Here is a 16253-nt window from a genome sequence, read left to right on the forward strand (position 1 = left end):
AATCAGACTTGCTTTTTGAGGGAGGTGAACCTTCCTTGATTTGCTGCAAATTGACCAGGTTTTTTCTACATGATGGTCAAGTGCCCTGCTTTAGATCCACGGCCCGCCCCCCCGTACAAGAAGCTACAGTACTTTTTGTCAAGAGGAATTCTCCATGTAGCTTGTAGATGTTGGGAAAAAGTTAACTGGGAGCTTGGGAGGACCATCTGAAGTGGTGGGATCCCTTGCTGGGGTAAAAACCAGGGCCGTGTTTTTGTGTAAACGTTTCCCTCTGCAAATCCTTCACTTGCAGAAGAAATTAATTTCCCGAGATTGCTCGAAAAACGCATGCCTGAGATTATAAACCATAAACAAGGATTGTTCTTCTCTGGCCACAGAATTACCATCCTTGGGACTGGTGCCAAGTGGTTGGCAGTGCTGGAAGAGAAGAATCTGAAGCCACGTAAGTATTAAGTATTATATTGAGGTTTTGCAGCACACAAAACTGTGGTTTGTTCAACCATGGTTTGGCTTGGTTCACACATGGCCCATAAGCACCCAGGTAGCCACCAGGTTATGGCCAAAGTGACTGAACTGGTTCACTCTTTTCTTGTTTCTCTCATTCCATCCCATAATATTTCCAAAGAGTTGCTACCTTATCACAAGCCAGGATCTTAGCTGATTCTGAGACATATACTCAAACATGAGTACTGGCTTTGACGTGGTTTGAAGTTTGAGGTGGGTTGACTTGACTTGAGATGGTGGAATGTTGTGGTGCTGTTCCCACCATCTTGTAAGATAGTGATTGAAACACTCGTGGAACTGCTGAAGGGGTGATGGAACATTTGGAGTAAAGTGGGCACCACCTGAGCTTCTTTTGAAATGTTTTGGGCAAGAAACATCTCGTGTTCCTCCAGTCTATTGACCTGTGTTTAGAATTTCCCCATGGCTGTTGATTCTACTTCACCTGGTTAAATCTGGAGTCCATCAAATGTGTTTGACTTTTGCTTGGAAGTCCCAGATCAGCCCCATCACAACAAAGAATAGAATAGAATAGAATAGAATAGAATAGAATAATTGTATAATAGAATAGAAATAGAATAGAAATAGAATACAATAGAACAGAATAGAACAATTGTAGAATAGAATGGAATGGAACAGAACAGAATGGAATAGAATAATTGTAGAATAGAATAGAACAGACTAGAACAAAATAATTGTAGAATAGAATAGAATAATTGTAGAATAGAATAGAATAATTATAGAATAGAATAGAAATAGAATAGAATAATTGTAGAATAGAATAGAATAGAATAGAATAATTGTAGAATAGAATAGAAATAGAATAGAATAGAAATAGAAATACAATAGAACAGAATAGAACAATTGTAGAATAGAATGGAATGGAACGGAACAGAATGGAATAGAATAATTATAGAATAGAATAGAATAATTGTAGAATAGAATAGAACAGAATAGAATAAAATAATTGTAGAATAAAATAGAATAGAATAGAATAATTGTACAATAGAATAGAGTGGAACAGAATGGAGCAGAACAGAATAGAACAAGAGCTGGATGGGACCTTGGAGGTCTTCTAGTCCAGCCCCCTTCTCAAGCAGGAGAACCAATACCATCTCAGACAAGTGACTGTCCAGTCTCTTCTTAAAATGTGCTGCTCTTGAAGCCTCGCAACACTGTTGAAATGGAGGGAGGGTGGGCCAGGATTTACATCTGTGATGTCTTCTTCTCAAGGTAAAACCCACAACCTTCAGACCCTGCACACCATCTTGTCAACCGGGTCTCCCCTCAAAAGTCAAAGTTACGAGTACGTCTACCAGCACATCAAGAGCAGTGTCCTCCTGGGCTCCATTTCAGGTACCCCCCAAAAGCTGCATGCGATAGACTTGTGCAAATAACACAACCGAGAAGGACAAGGTCCTTCTTTCCAGGCCATTTAGCCTGCTTTGAATTTACCTAGATTAGCTCAGTGTCATGGTTCTGACAGACAAAGACAAATGAAGCAGAACTCCGAGGCTTGCTAATGCCTCAAAGAATGTGTTTGTTCTTACCACGCATCGGCACTTCAAAACCAAGATGGAAGAGACACATAACGATTCCCCAATGCAAAGGTAGAAAATCCCACCCCCAAGTCTACGCAAACAGCTACGTTTGTCCACACAGCTTGTTGGCGGGCTTTTCTTGGCAGGCCCAGCCTACAGACCCGGGAGCAGAGGATGACCTTGGTTGTTGCCAGAGAAAGCCCGAGAGAAAGTTTGTTTTGACTAGCCAAACACCTGCAACTTCCTGTGATGACCCAGGGCACAGCACAGAGGCGAGGCAGTCAGCTGGCAATTCAAACAGTTCTTTTATTGCTGCCAATTTTCCCCAAACGCTCCCACATTTGCTGGCAAGCCTCCAACAAAAGATCACACAAACACATTCTTTCAGCCGACTCTGGTTGAAAGTAGGTTGAACTACAGGCTGATTAGCATAAGAAAGTACTCAAGGCCATAGAGATAACAAGGAAGAAAACAATAAACTTAACGAGTCCCTTGGAATCCAAGCTTGCCTGAGCAGTTTCCAAAAGAGAGAATCTGAAATACAGTCGGAGGTCTTAAAACATTCAATCAACGTGGTCAGCTGGTCCAATAGTCCAGGTTTCCAAGCAGAAGTCACAGAACACTAGGTAAAGAACACTAGTTCCTTAATATACCCTTCAAATTTAAACTAACTTTTTAGGGGTGTGTTTGCAAGGAACATTTCCAAGGCAGCAGTCAATCATGTTCCCAGCATACCTGTGATGACCCAGGGCACAGCACCGAGGCAATGCAGTCAGCTGGCAATTCAAACCACCCTTTAATTGCTCCAAATTTTCCCCAAATGCCCCCACGTTTCTGGCAAGCCTCCAAACAAAGGAAGTCACACACACCTTCAGCCGCCTCTGGCTGCAAGTAGTTTCACATACAGTCTGATTAGGAGAGGAATTTATTCAAGGCCACAGAGATAACAAGGAATGATACATACATCATAAAATCTAAGGAGTCTGTGTGAATACACGCTTGCCTGAGCAGTCTCAGAAGGGAAGCCAAAATACAGTCCGAGATCTATAAACATCCAGGCAACGTTGTCCGCCAGTTTCGGGTTTCCAAGCAGGTCTAAGTGTTGAGCTTTCTAATCAGCTCAACGTTCTCCGCTGGACATGTCCTTAGACACAAGGTGTAGAAGCTAGCTATGACTTGTGGGCCACCTGGGATCATTTACACAGACTTTTCTAGATGCTTCCTCCACAATTTGCTTCTTGAACGTAGGAATTTTGACCCTTTTGGGGAGCTGTCCTGGCAACATTTTCTCCGTCTCTCTGATTGTAGGAGGCACCGATATAATTTCGTGTTTCATGGGTCATAACGTGACCATTCCGGTTTACAAAGGCGAGATCCAGGCGCGGAATCTGGCAATGGCAGTAGAAGCGTGGAATGAGCAAGGTAGGTCTGTTACAGCCACCTCACCTTCCTGGACATCTCCATGGTGGTTTGCTCCAAGTCAGAACAGTGAAAGTGGAACAAATTGTTAGGAACAACTAAGGATCATTACTCAAATGGGGAATTGCTCTGTCTATTTTGGTGAGAATAGAATAGAATATAGAATATAATATAGAATAGAATAGAATAGAATAGAATAGAATATAGAATAGAATAGAATATAGAACAGAATAGAATATAGAATAGAATAGAATATAGAATAGAATAGAATAGAATAGAATAGAATAGAATAGAATATAGAATAGAATATAGAATATAGAATAGAATAGAATAGAATAGAATAGAATAGAATAGAGCTGGAAGGGACCTTGGAGGTCTTCTAGTCCAGCCCCCTGCTCAAGCAGGAGAACCTATACCGTCTCAGACAGGTGAATCTCGTCTCTTCTTAAAAATCTCCAGGGATGGGGCGCCCACAATTTCTGAAGGCAAAGCTGTTCCACTGGTAAATTGTCCTCACTGTCAGGAAGTTTCTCCTTAGTTCCAGGTTGCTGCTCTCTTTGATCAGTTTCCCACCATTGTTTCTTGTCCTGCCCTCTGGTGCTTTGGACAATAAGTTGACCCCCTCTTCTTTTTGGCAGCCCCTCAAATACTGGAATACTGCTATCATGTCACCTCTGGTTCTTCTTTTCTCTAGACTAGCTAAACCCAAGTCCTGCAGCCATTCTTCATGTGTTTTAATCTCCAGGCCTTTGATCGTCTTAGTTGCTCTTCTCTGAATTTTTTCCAAAGTCTCAACATCTTTTTTGTGATAGGGTGACCAAAATTGGCTGCAGCATTCCAGGTGTGGTCTCATTAGGGTTTTATAAAGCGGTACTAATACTTTGCGTGATCTTGATTCTATGCCTCTGTTTATACAACCCAGGATTGTATTAGCTTTTTTGGCTGCTGCTGCACGCTGCTGGCTCATAGTCAAGTGGTCGTCCAATAGGACTCCAAGGTCCCTCTCACAGTTGCTGTTTTTAAGCCAGGTCTCGCCCGATCTGTATTTGGTGGTTTTGTCCACAGGAGCTGGACCTGTTTGAGGGCCATCAGCACTTCTTGACTGTTTTCTTGCAGACGTTTCGTGACCAGCTAGGTGACGTCATCAGTTCTAGAGGGGAATGGTTGTGCCAAAGGTGCTTTTTCAGTAGGCAACTGGAGTTTCTCGTTTTTTCTTGGAAGACGTTTCACTTCTCATCCAAGAAGCTTGGATGAGATGGTGGGGAATAGAAAGATTTATATTCCTTGCAGACAGCTGGTCGTTTGCCTTATAGAGAATTGTTGAGGCCATTTAGAGCAGTGGTTCTCAACCTATGGGTCGGGACCCCATTTGGGGTCGAACAACCATTTCACGGGGGTCGCCAAACAACGCAGTCCGCCATTTTTTCCCCCCTTTTCCTTAGCTGTGCTACTCCCTTTTTTTCTATTGGCTTTTGAAAGCCAATAGAATAGACTCTCTTGAATACAGTCTAATTCTATTGGCTTTCAAAAGCCAGTAGGAATTGTCCAGGCTGTCTCTGCCCTGCTGAGCCCGCCAAAAGTCCCAGTCTGCAAACGGTGCTGCACCAGTTGAGTAGTCCACGACTTACGACTGGTTGAGTAGTCCTCGACTAGGGGGTCACGGCATTAAAAAGGTTGAGAACCACTGCCTTAGGGTCACCTGAGCAGTACAAAATCAGTGAAGCAATACTTAAACTAAGGAGGGGGAGGAAATAACCCTTTTATTTGATTCTTCAACCAGGGGAGCCCGTTTGGGGAGAAAACGGTGAGCTGGTTTGCACCAAACCTATCCCTTGTCAACCCACACATTTCTGGAACGATGAAAATCGAAGCAAATACCGAAAGGCGTATTTTTCCAGGTTTCCAGGTATGTAGCAAGAGAGCCGTGCTCTTCAAGCTGAGACTGCGTGCGTGTATGTGTATGAGTATTTGCCTTTTGGCCTTCCTAGTGTTACAGTGAACTAATATTTGAGCACACCAAGTATTGCTGCGAGGACCAATATTTGCCAAGAGAATTGCCAATCTGATAGGACCGGCATCTGGATCCTTGTCTCTTGTTTGACTTTCTGATTTTGTTTCCCTCTGCCAGCAAAAGGGGAGAGGGTTTTTTTTTTTATTAAAAGTCTATAAAATTTTACAATAGAATACTCCCCCCTCCCAACCCCCCACCCTCCCTCCCCTACTTCCCAGAGCTGAATCCAGTGTTAAAAACAACAAAAAAATAGAACTTAAATGAACATCAAACAATTATACATACATCCCAAAAAACAAAATTTTAAACACTTTAACTCCAGTACATAAAAACAGAAATTACCATCCTTAAACATAAGTTATTCAAAAGCTTACCCTTAAATATAATATTTAATATTTGAGCGCACCAAGTATTGCTGCGAGGACCAATATTTGTCAAGAGAATTGCCAATCTGATAGGACCGGCATCTGGATCCTTGTCTCTTGTTTGACTTTCTGATTTTGTTTCGCTCTGCCAGCAAAAGGGGAGAGGGGTTTTTTTGTGTGTGTGTGTCATTCCTTTCTCTCTTACACTTTTCTGGCTTCGGCTGTTTTCCAGCCAGTTTTATTTTGCAATGCAAAAAAAAAGAGAGGCTGGAAGCTCCAGAGGTGGTGATGGTGTTGCCGGTTGCAAACATCTCAAAAGGCAAAGCTGGGGAAGTCTCGTGGGTTTTTCTGGCGAACTGGTCCACACAACTCTCCTCTTTTGTCTCTTCCGACACACACACAACCCGAGTGTGCACTTCTTCCAAAGGCTGCAAGACCGTGACCCGGTGGTGCTTTAAAAAAAAATGTTTTTTTGTGGCGATTTGGTTGACCACCTTGTGGTTTTGTTTCTTTTTCCTGGACAGGTGTTTGGGCCCACGGAGACTACTGCAAAATTAATCCTCAGACAGGTGGGATCATCATGCTGGGCCGCAGGTGAGTTTGTCACCAGAGGTGACCCATTGGAAAACAGAACAGAATAGGATAGCCAGAGTTGGAAGGGACCTTGTAGGTCATCTAGTCCAGCCCTCCGCCGAAGCAGGAGACCCTACACCATTTCTGACAGAAGGCAGTCCAATCTCTTCTTGAAAGCCTCCATTGAAGAAGCTCCCACAACTTCTGAAGGCAACTCCTGTTCCATCGGCTGATAGTTCTCACTGTCTGGAAATTTCTCCTTCTTTCCAGGTTGAATCTCTCCTTGATCAGTTTCCATTTGTTATTCCTTGTCTGGCCTTCAGGTGCTTTGGAAAATAGGTTGACCCCCTCATCTCTGGGGCAGCCCCTCAAATACTGGAACACTGCTAGCATGTTTCCACCTGGTCCTTCTGTTCACTGGACTAACCATGCCCAGTTCCTGTAAACGTTCTTCGTATGTTTCAGCCTCCAGTCCCTTAATCGTCTTTGTTGCTCTTCTCTGCACTTTTTCTAGAGTCTCGACATCTTTTTTACAGTGGGGAGACCAAAATTGGTGGTCTTACTGAGGCTTTATAGAGTGGTATTGATTGAATCCCTCTGTTAATGCAAATTAGGATTGCATTGGCTTTTTGGGCTGCCGCCGTACAGTATTGGCTCATGTTTAATTGATTGTCCACTAAGACAGTCTGGATAGATAAACTTCTATCTGGATCCCAGTCTGGCTGACGGTGGGTTGAAGAAAGGGTGAAAGACCAAGGACCAGTCGTAGAGCGGAGACAGGATTCCTTCTTTGCCCGCAGAAAGTTCCAGGTTCAATTCCTGGCAATTTGGGATTGAAGAAAAAAAAAAAGTCTTAAGTTGCAATTCAGGATAGTGTGGCCGGAGGAGATTGATATAGATCCTTTTCCTTCCTTCTTCCTTTCTTTCTTTCTTCCTTCCTTCCTTCCTTCCTTCCTTCCTTCCTTCCTTCCTTCCTTCCTTCCTTCCTTCCTTCCTTTCTTTCTTTCTTTCTTTTTTTCTTTTTACAAATTTTATTGATTTTCTAATATTACAGGTACATATTTGAAAAGCAACGTGGCGGTTGGGTAGTAGTAATTCAATTACATACAAATATCATTAGTACAGATTTCAAATTGCTACCATAAACATTTCCTCTTTTTTTCCCTTCATATATACTGTCTGTTTGTAGATTTAAAACATGTTTTATTCTATCAATCACATAAAAAATAACTTCCTTACATATATCGATAGTTTTTAGTTTATATATATTCTAGTTGTTTTAGCATACAATCTTTTAGACAATCAGTGACCTAATAAATTTTTCCAGTTTTAATTTCCACTAACCTTTAAATTTAACATTTAATATTTATCATTCCCAAGTTTTTTTAATATACCTCCAATTCCTCTATCTCCATTCCTCACAAGATCTAATGCTCAAAATACACACCTTATCTGTTTAAGTCTCACCCTCTATATCAACAAATTTATAATAAAATATAATATCCTTCCTTTCTGCTAGTTTTCAATTTTTTTTAAGTAGTGATCATAATTTCTTTTTATTTCAATATTTAATGCTTCCTCTCTTCCTCTTTGGGTCTGCAATCTCATGCTTAAACTAATAATTTTTGTGACTGAAACCTCTCCCTTTCCCCTCAGCATGGCTGGCTCAGGAATTCTGGGAGTTGAAGTCCACCAGTCATAAAAGAGCCAAGGTTGCCTACCCCTGCCCTATACCATTTCGGACAAATGGCTGTCCAGTCTCTTCTTAAAAACTTCCAGTGTTGGAGCATTCACCGCTTCAGGAGGCAGGTTGTTCCACTGGTTAATTGTTCTCACTGTCAGAAAGTTTCTCCTTAGTTCTAGGTTGCTTCTCTCCTTGATGAGTTTCCATCCATTGCTTCTTGTCCTGCCTTCAGGTGCTTTGGAGAATAGCTTGACTCCCTCTTCTTTGGGGCAGCCCCTGAGATATTGGAAGACTGCTATTATATCCCCCCTCGTCCTTCTCTTCATTAAACTAGACATCCCCAATTCCAGCAGCCATTCCTTATACTGTATGTTTTAGCATCCAGTCCCCTGATCATCTTTGTTGCTCTTCTCTGTACTCTTTTTAGAGTCTCAACATCCGGTGGTGACTGTGGTTTGCAATATTTTTTTTTGTGAGAATAATGGATGACCTGATTTAAAAGTTGAGGACTCCCTGTAACTATTTTGGAGAAAGCGATTAAATCTTTTCCTAAGGATTGGGGGCTTGTGGTGGGGGCACATTTAACCCGAGGGGCTTCTTGCGAAGCAAGAGGGGCGGCATCCGTGTTGCCAGTGTGTGAAACCTTGAGGATCCTTTAATGATTCTTTTCTGCTCGCCCCTTTTTTCCAGCGACGGCACGCTGAATCCGAGCGGAGTGAGGTTTGGCAGTTCGGAGATCTATAACATTGGTAAGTGGAGTTTGATTTCTGTATCTGCCAGCCCTCTGTGGTCAGGAGACAAGGGTTGTTTATGTGTTTATTTGTATATCGTGTGTGAGTAGGTGGCAGTATAAATTTTCTAAATAAATAAAATATAGAAGGACTGAGGGTGACATGAGAGCAGTATTCCAGTATTTGAGGGGCTGCCACAAATAAGCATCAGAAGGCAGGACAAGATGCAACGGATGGAAACTAATCAAGGAGAGAAGCAAACTGGAATTAAGGAGGGAGGGAGGAAGGAAGGAAGGAAGGAAAGGAAGGAAGGAAGGAAGGGCAACGGATGGAAACTAATCAAGGAGCGAAGCAAACTGGAATTGAGGAGGAACGGAAGGAAGGAAGGAAGGAAAGGAAGGAAGGAAGGGCAACGGATGGAAACTAATCAAGGAGAGAAGCAAACTGGATTTAGGGGGGGACTAAGAAAAGAAGGAAGGAAGGAAGGGCAATGGATGGAAACTAATCAAAGAGAGAAGCAAACTGGAATTAAGGAGAAACTTCCTGACAGTGAGGACAATTAACCAGTGGAACAGTTTTGCCTTCAGAAATCGTGGGCGCTCCATTACTGGAGGTTTTTAAAAAGAAGCTAGACAGTCACTTGTCTGAGATGGCGTAGGTTCTCCTGCTTGAGCGGGGGGCTGGACTAGAAGACCTCCAAGGTCCCTTCCAGCTCTATTTTGATTGATTTATTTAAGAAAATTTATAGGGCTGTCCAACTGAGTCTCAGTGACTCTCAGTGAATACAGAAATGTTACTTTCTAGAAACCAATCACCAAATCTTGCTTTCTGTTTGTCCCCAGTTATATCACACAGAATCAGGACATGGTTACAAATAGCCCTTGACGTGCATTTGCTTACTGACCGTTCAGAGTTACAGCCGCACTGAAAAACATGACTTATCCCTGTTTTTCACACTTAACGACCGTTGTAGCATCCCCACGGTCACGGGATCAAAACTGGGAAGCTTGGCCACGGGCGTGTATTTATGACGGTGGGAGTGTCCTGGGTTCAAGTGATCCCCTTCTGCGACCTTCTGGCAAGCCAAGTCCCTGGGTGAGCCAGATTCACTTAACAACCGCATTTTGCTAACTTAACAACAAGCGGCGATTCGCTTAACAACTTCGGCAAGGAAGGTCGCAAAATGGGGGCAAGGCTTTAGGATCATGATGATCACTTGATCACGAGAACTTACGCACCGCAGACAAATTCCTTGCATAGGTCCGATCAGACTTGGCCAATGAAGAATTCTCTCTTCTGTCTATCTGGCTTAGCAAGTCGTAAGTTGAGGTCTACCTGTGTCTGGGATTTGGGCTGAGATGAAGCTCTTGGCTGGGCCTCATCCTGAGGGCGCTGTGGGCACGGACTTAAAACAGACCGTATGGATGCTGCCACGGCTTTCACCGCGCTAGAGATCTGCAGCTCTCCTTGTCCCGAGTGGTGCCATTGCAACGGCTCCATCCTGCGTTTTTTTCCACAAAGCCCTCTGAACAGCTAGTCTGAGCTTTCCCCCAAGTGGTGCTGAGCTGTCCCCCAAGGAAGAGCCAGCCACACAGGACCACTGTCCTCTGTGCATCGTCCTTTCGCTGCGCACTGCAGCCATAACTCTTGGGCGGGCACAAAGAGATTGTCAGCAGGCCGGGACGGATCGTGGCCAAGTGAATCAGAGTACTGTTTGGTTTGAATTCTCCTCTCTGTGGGAGCAATTTCAAAGGCCTCCCCCCCACCCCACTCTTCTGCATTTTTTTTCTCGTCTTTTTATTTCCCTGAAGCAGCTTTTTGTCTTCTTTCTTTCCCTCCTCCTCAAAGACCCTCCTATAAGAGGGCTGGAAGAGAGAAGCAGGTTAAGCTGTACCACATTGGTTGTGCTTTCCTTGAAAATCCAGTTTCCGTGGATATCTTCATTTGGATCACAAGAGATATGATATTTTTATTACTATTAGTATTATTACCATTGATCATCGCCCAGTCAGCCAGATGTTCAGACTGGATTTGGCATTTTTGTCTACCTATCGAGTCCTTCCCAAGGACCTGGGATAGGCAGATGTGGATGTTGAGGGTGTTACAGATATCGTTGCAAGATGGAAGCTGTTGTTGTTGCTATTGTTGTTGTTGTTATTATTAATAATAATAGAGTAGAGTAGAATAGAGTAGAGTAGAATAGAATAGAATAGAATAGAATAGAATAGAATAGAATAGAATAGAATAGAATAGAATATGGGATGGGACGGGACGGGACGGGACGGAACGGAACGGAATAGAATATGGGATGTGATGGGATAGACTAGACTAGACTAGACTAGAATAGAATAGAATAGACTAGACTAGACTAGAATAGAGCAGGAAGGGACCTTGGAGGTCTTCTAGACCAGCCCTCTGCTCAAGCAGGAGGACCTATACCATTTCAGACAGATGATTGTCTAGCCTCTTCTTAAAAATCTCCAATGATGGAGCGTGCACAATTTCTGGAGGCCAGCTGTTCCACTGGTTGATTGTCCTCACTGTCAGGAAGTTTCTCCTTAATTCTAGGTTGCTATTCTCCTTGATTAGTTTCCAACCATTGTTTCTTGTCCTTTGGTGCTCTGGTGAACAACCTGATTCCCTCTGCCTTGTGGCAGCCCCTCAGATACTTGAACACTGCTATCTCGTCTCCCCTGTTTTTTCTTTTTATTATTATTATTATTATTATTATTATTATTATTATTATTATTATTATTCAATAGACATGAACCTCAGTCAACTGAACATTCAAATTGACTGGCGCTGATGGTTGACACGGGTTGCTTCCAGCATCCTAGGTATCAACCAGGTACCTCCTTAAAATATAAGATGTTCTGAGTAGTGCAGTTTTTTGTAGCATTGCTGGAGTTATTGCAGGAAGATATACCTCCAAGGTACCTTCCAACATTATTGTTGTTGTTGTTATGGCTCAGTCCTGTGACCCTTCTCCAAATATTTCAGTCTTTTTCCAAGGAAGATAATGCTTCTTTTTCCCCCCCTATCCATTCTATTTTTTACAATAGTCCTTGACTTACGACCACAATCGCAAGTGGAATTTCTACTGTAAGTCGTTGCAATCATGAATAGCGTCAGCTATATGACCAGATTCGATGTTACAACCGTTTTACCGCTGTCGTAAGTCAAGTCATGCGATCCTAGGTGTGAATTCAGCCCAACCAATGGTCTGTGTTTTTGCTGGAAATTGACAAAAAAAAAACATTGCAACTCGTGATTATGTGAGAATAGGATGTTGCCACTGGTCGTAAAAGCAAGCTGGTTGCCCAGCTCCCAAATTGCGATCACGTCAGAGTCGTAAATTAGAATTTAGGTTGTAACTGATTTTTTTTCCCCAGAGGCTGTTATTAATTCAAATTGTTGCTAATGAGTGGTTTCAAGTCAAGGATATCTTGTGAAAATCCTCTTAAGAATCGCTAAATGTCTGCGGAGGTTCTTGGTCAATCCAGGTCATGGTTTGTTCCAAAGGTGTTTTTTTCAAGAGGCTCTACCTGGATATAAATCCTTCCATTCCCCGCCATCCAGTCAGAGTTGAAGAAGCTTCTTGGATGAGAAGCGAAATGTCTGCAAAGAAAAACAAAAAAAAAGTCCAGTTGCCTCTTGAAAAAACAAAAATTCTCTTTAAGAATCCTGTCTTATATAGCTTTGTGAAGAGAGAAGAGTTGGCTTAGCATTAAGGTGCCTTTCCAATCATTGTTTTAAGATTCTTGCCCTTGTTTTTTCTTATTTTGTAAAATTTTAAAAATTTTCAATTAAAAAAAAAAGATTCTTGCCCTATTAGGGCCAAATGTTGGGTTGCTGAGCGTGTCCAATTTCTAAAATTTTGGAAAACAGCAGATTGGAGAAGATAATCCATTAGACACTCCAAGATGGATGGACTGCCTCAACTTCAGTGTTCACTGGGCACGCAATTCCCTAAATTCTGGAGAACACCTCGTTGGAGAAGACCATTCATTGCACACCCCCAGGTGGACTTTCTCAACGTCAGTGCACCACGGATGGGCTTCTCCAACACGATGAGGTCTTCAGAACACTAGGTTGAGGAACACCAGGCTAGACCATCCATTCTTGGGGTCGAAGGTTTTCAGAATTATCTGCTGGGGTTCCCGGGATTCAGATGCTTCACCCATCACCTGTTTCTCCTTCAGTGGAAGCATTCGAGGAGGTTTCCGACAGCCTCTGTGTCCCACAGTACAACAAAGACGGTGAGGAAAGAGTAGTCCTCTTCTTGAAGATGGCCACCAACCACGAGTTCAGTCCCGATCTGGTGAAGCGAATCAGGGAAGCGATTCGGGTGGCCCTTTCGGCTCGGCATGTGCCCAGTATTATTCTGGAAACGGAAGGGATTCCGGTACGTTCTTAATTTCTCCTTCCCTCCTCTAAATGAATGACGAATGAATGAATGGAAAAAAGGAAGGAAGGAAGAGAGAAAGGAAAGAAGGAAGAAAAAGAAAGAGAAGGAAGGAAGGAAAGAAAGAAAGAAGGGAGGGAGGGAGGAGGAAGGAAGGAGAGAAGCAAAAGGAAGGAGGGAAGAGAGAAAGACAGACAGACAAAGAAAGAAAGAAAAGAGAAAAAAGAGAAAGAAAGAAAGAAAGAGAGAGACAAAGAAAAGGAAAGAAAGAAAGAAAGAAAGAAAGAAAGAAAGAAAGAAAGAAAGAAAGAAAGAAAGAAAAAGACAGACCACTTTGGAATAATAATCAATTATTATAATCAACCAGTTATTTTTCTGGTGCCCACACATGCTCAGCCATCTTTTAATTTGTTTTTTGTAAATTCAGATTGGAAAGCTATAAATAGTTTACCCGTGTCGCTTAGCAACATACCCATGTATCATTCATGTTCAATAAGGCTCATTTTGTTCCTCCTGTAAGGAAAGAATAGCAAATCCCTGATAATAAAAAAACAGTAGCGGTTTTATAAACCTTTGTCAGGGAAGCGTTTGGATGGTTCTTAGCGGTGCCAAATAGAGGGACTTTGGGCTGTTTAATTTTTGCCTTTGGATACATCCGAACGCAGCTGCCTGTTAAGTGAGTTCTATTCGCCGAATCGAAAGAGGAATAAAATGCACAAAATAGTCTTGAACACCACAACAAAAACCCAGTTTTGTAGTTGAAACTGTGTACAGTTGGAGTCAATTTTTTTCCCCCATTTCTCCTGGGTGCTCATTATTTTTTTCTTCAAGCTTAAGTGGATCGCTGCAGGAGAAATATGTTGATGGAAGGAAGGAAGGAAGGAAGAAGGGAGGGAGGTGAGAGAATGGACGGAGGAGAGAAGGAGAAATAAATGAGAGTGAAAAGGAAGGAAGGAAAGAAGGGAAGGTGAGTGAGAGAATGAAGGAAAAGAAGAAAGAAGGAAAGGAAGGAAATAGGAAGGGAGAGAGATGAAGGAAGAAAGGAAGGAAGAATAGAAGGAAGGAAGGAAGAAAGAAAAAGAAAGGAGAGAAGAGAGAAAGAAAGGGGAGGGAAGAGGAAGGAAGGAGAAGCGGAAGGAAAGAAAGAAAGAAAGAAGGAAAGAAAGAAAAAGAAAAAAAGAAAGAGAAAGAAAGAAAAAAAACCTTGGAATAATAATCAATTTTTATAATCAACCAGGAAGGAGAGAAGGAGAGAAATAAGGGAGAAGAGAGAAAAGGAAGGAAAAGAAGGTGAGAAGGAGGGAGGAGAGAAGGAGAGACAGAAAAGAAGGAGCGAGGGATGGCAAGAGAAAGGAAGGAAGAGAGAAGAAGGGAGCGAGGGAGGGAAGTAACCTCGGGCTTTCAAATTCTTAAACCTTGGCTGCTTTGTGTGACCTTCAACTCAGAATTCCCCAGCAGGAATGGCGGCTGCAGAAGTCTAGGATTTGCAGTCCGAATATCTTCAAAGTAGCCAAGCTTGGAAAAACCCTGGTTTAGATCGTTAAGTCGGTCCAGCCGCAGGGTACGTTGACCGACGGCCTTTGAGGCCAACCTTGGAAACCGTCATTTCATTATCTCCTTTCTTCTGCTTTCTCCAACTTCTCCTCCTCTCCCAGTACACCATCAGCGGAAAGAAGGTGGAAGTGGCCGTCAAACAGATCATAGCCGGCAAGGAGGTGGCGAAGCGCGATATCTTCTCTAACCCAGAGACACTCAATCTCTACTCTAACATTCCTGAGCTGCAGGGGTTTTGAAGGAACTCGTCTCTTTCCCGTCTCTTGGTGTGTGAGTGTCTCTCTGCGTGTGTTTGCGTGTGTGTCAGGTTATAGCCGGGTGTATATAAGACGTACATGGATGATCTCCATCCAGGAAATTGACTTGAGCGATTCTCCTTCCAGAGGGGGACAGAAGAAAATCCGATTTAGCTGAGCGCTTCAGGAAATAAGAAGGGCTGAATCATTTGGATGGGTTTGGGAATGTCGCGTTTGCTTTTCTTCCCGCTCAGAAAAATGGGAATCTGAACCCATTGGGCAGAAGCTTTCACAACCTAGGTGCTAAAACAGTGGTTCTCAACCTGTGGGTCGGGACCCCATTTGGGGTCGAACGACCATTTCACGGGGGTCGCCAAACAACGCAGTCCACCATTTTTTCCCCCTTTTCTTTGGCCACGCCCCTGGCACCCAGTGATGTATAAGTGGTTGGGAGTCACCACAACATGGGAAACTGTATTATGGGGTCGCGGCATTAGAAAGGTTGAGAACCACTGTGCTTAAAGAATGGGATCCTGGTTTAAATGTTTATCATTTGAAAAGCAAGGATGAGTCTCGGGACGACACCAGGATGGATCCTGGCTAGTTGAGAAAGGGGAGTTTGAAACGGTGGCCTGAATATTTTGGGCAGATGTTTCTCAGTGGGGAGGTGAGAAGGAACCTCTGGAAGAGACATTCCTTGCTTGTCTCACTGAGGACAGTTGCAGGAAGCTTGAAAAACATCTTTTCGGTTGAGGTCGATTGGTAGGCAGCTACGGAATTAGCCGCCATCTTGAAAAAAATAAGCTTTTAAATAAGGTCCCCCCTGAATCCTTAACCCTCCACGTCCAATGTTTCCACTTGAGAAACGTTGGCTAGTGCAAGGAAATATTTGTTTTACTTTTTTCTTTAAAAGAGAGAGAGAGAGAGATGCACTTTTTAAGTTTATTTAACTTTTTAAAAAAACAAATCTTTGTGGGAACCAACAGCAATTTCAGATCACTGTTATTAAAAAAAAGGACTTGTCTTTTGCAAAAAGATGCAAAGAGGTTTTTGGTGGGTAATTCTGGACTGGGTGTCCCTTTCATGGGACCACCTAGTTGATGGTCGTCTCCGTTCCATGGGACTGTGGGCCCGTGGGATGTTTTTTTAATCCGATACAGTGGCACTTGGTGCAGGTTTTTGGTTTTGCTGAAGGTCAAAGGAGGAGAAAAAAAGAGAGGGTTTCACTCCCCC

The 16253-nt window shown here is 42.9% G+C and overlaps 1 protein-coding gene across 1 annotated transcript in view; it reads left to right on the forward strand.

The window, feature by feature from the left end:
• Window positions 1-16035, forward strand: part of AACS (acetoacetyl-CoA synthetase) — a 41568-nt gene extending 25533 nt beyond the window's left edge. Inside the window, exons 11-18 of the mRNA XM_039357306.1 lie at window positions 378-442; window positions 1735-1857; window positions 3351-3464; window positions 5242-5367; window positions 6362-6431; window positions 8785-8843; window positions 13028-13230; window positions 14886-16035. Coding sequence (XP_039213240.1) covers window positions 378-442; window positions 1735-1857; window positions 3351-3464; window positions 5242-5367; window positions 6362-6431; window positions 8785-8843; window positions 13028-13230; window positions 14886-15023 — 898 coding nt within the window. The 3' untranslated portion in view covers window positions 15024-16035. The remainder of the gene's footprint in view (window positions 1-377; window positions 443-1734; window positions 1858-3350; window positions 3465-5241; window positions 5368-6361; window positions 6432-8784; window positions 8844-13027; window positions 13231-14885) is intronic.
• The last annotated feature ends 218 nt before the right edge of the window (window positions 16036-16253 follow it).

The sequence above is a fragment of the Crotalus tigris genome, unplaced genomic scaffold (genome assembly GCF_016545835.1).
Source record: "Crotalus tigris isolate CLP2741 ecotype Arizona unplaced genomic scaffold, ASM1654583v1 scf7180000018891.247784533:1973344, whole genome shotgun sequence".
In the NCBI taxonomy this organism is placed as follows: domain Eukaryota; kingdom Metazoa; phylum Chordata; class Lepidosauria; order Squamata; family Viperidae; genus Crotalus; species Crotalus tigris.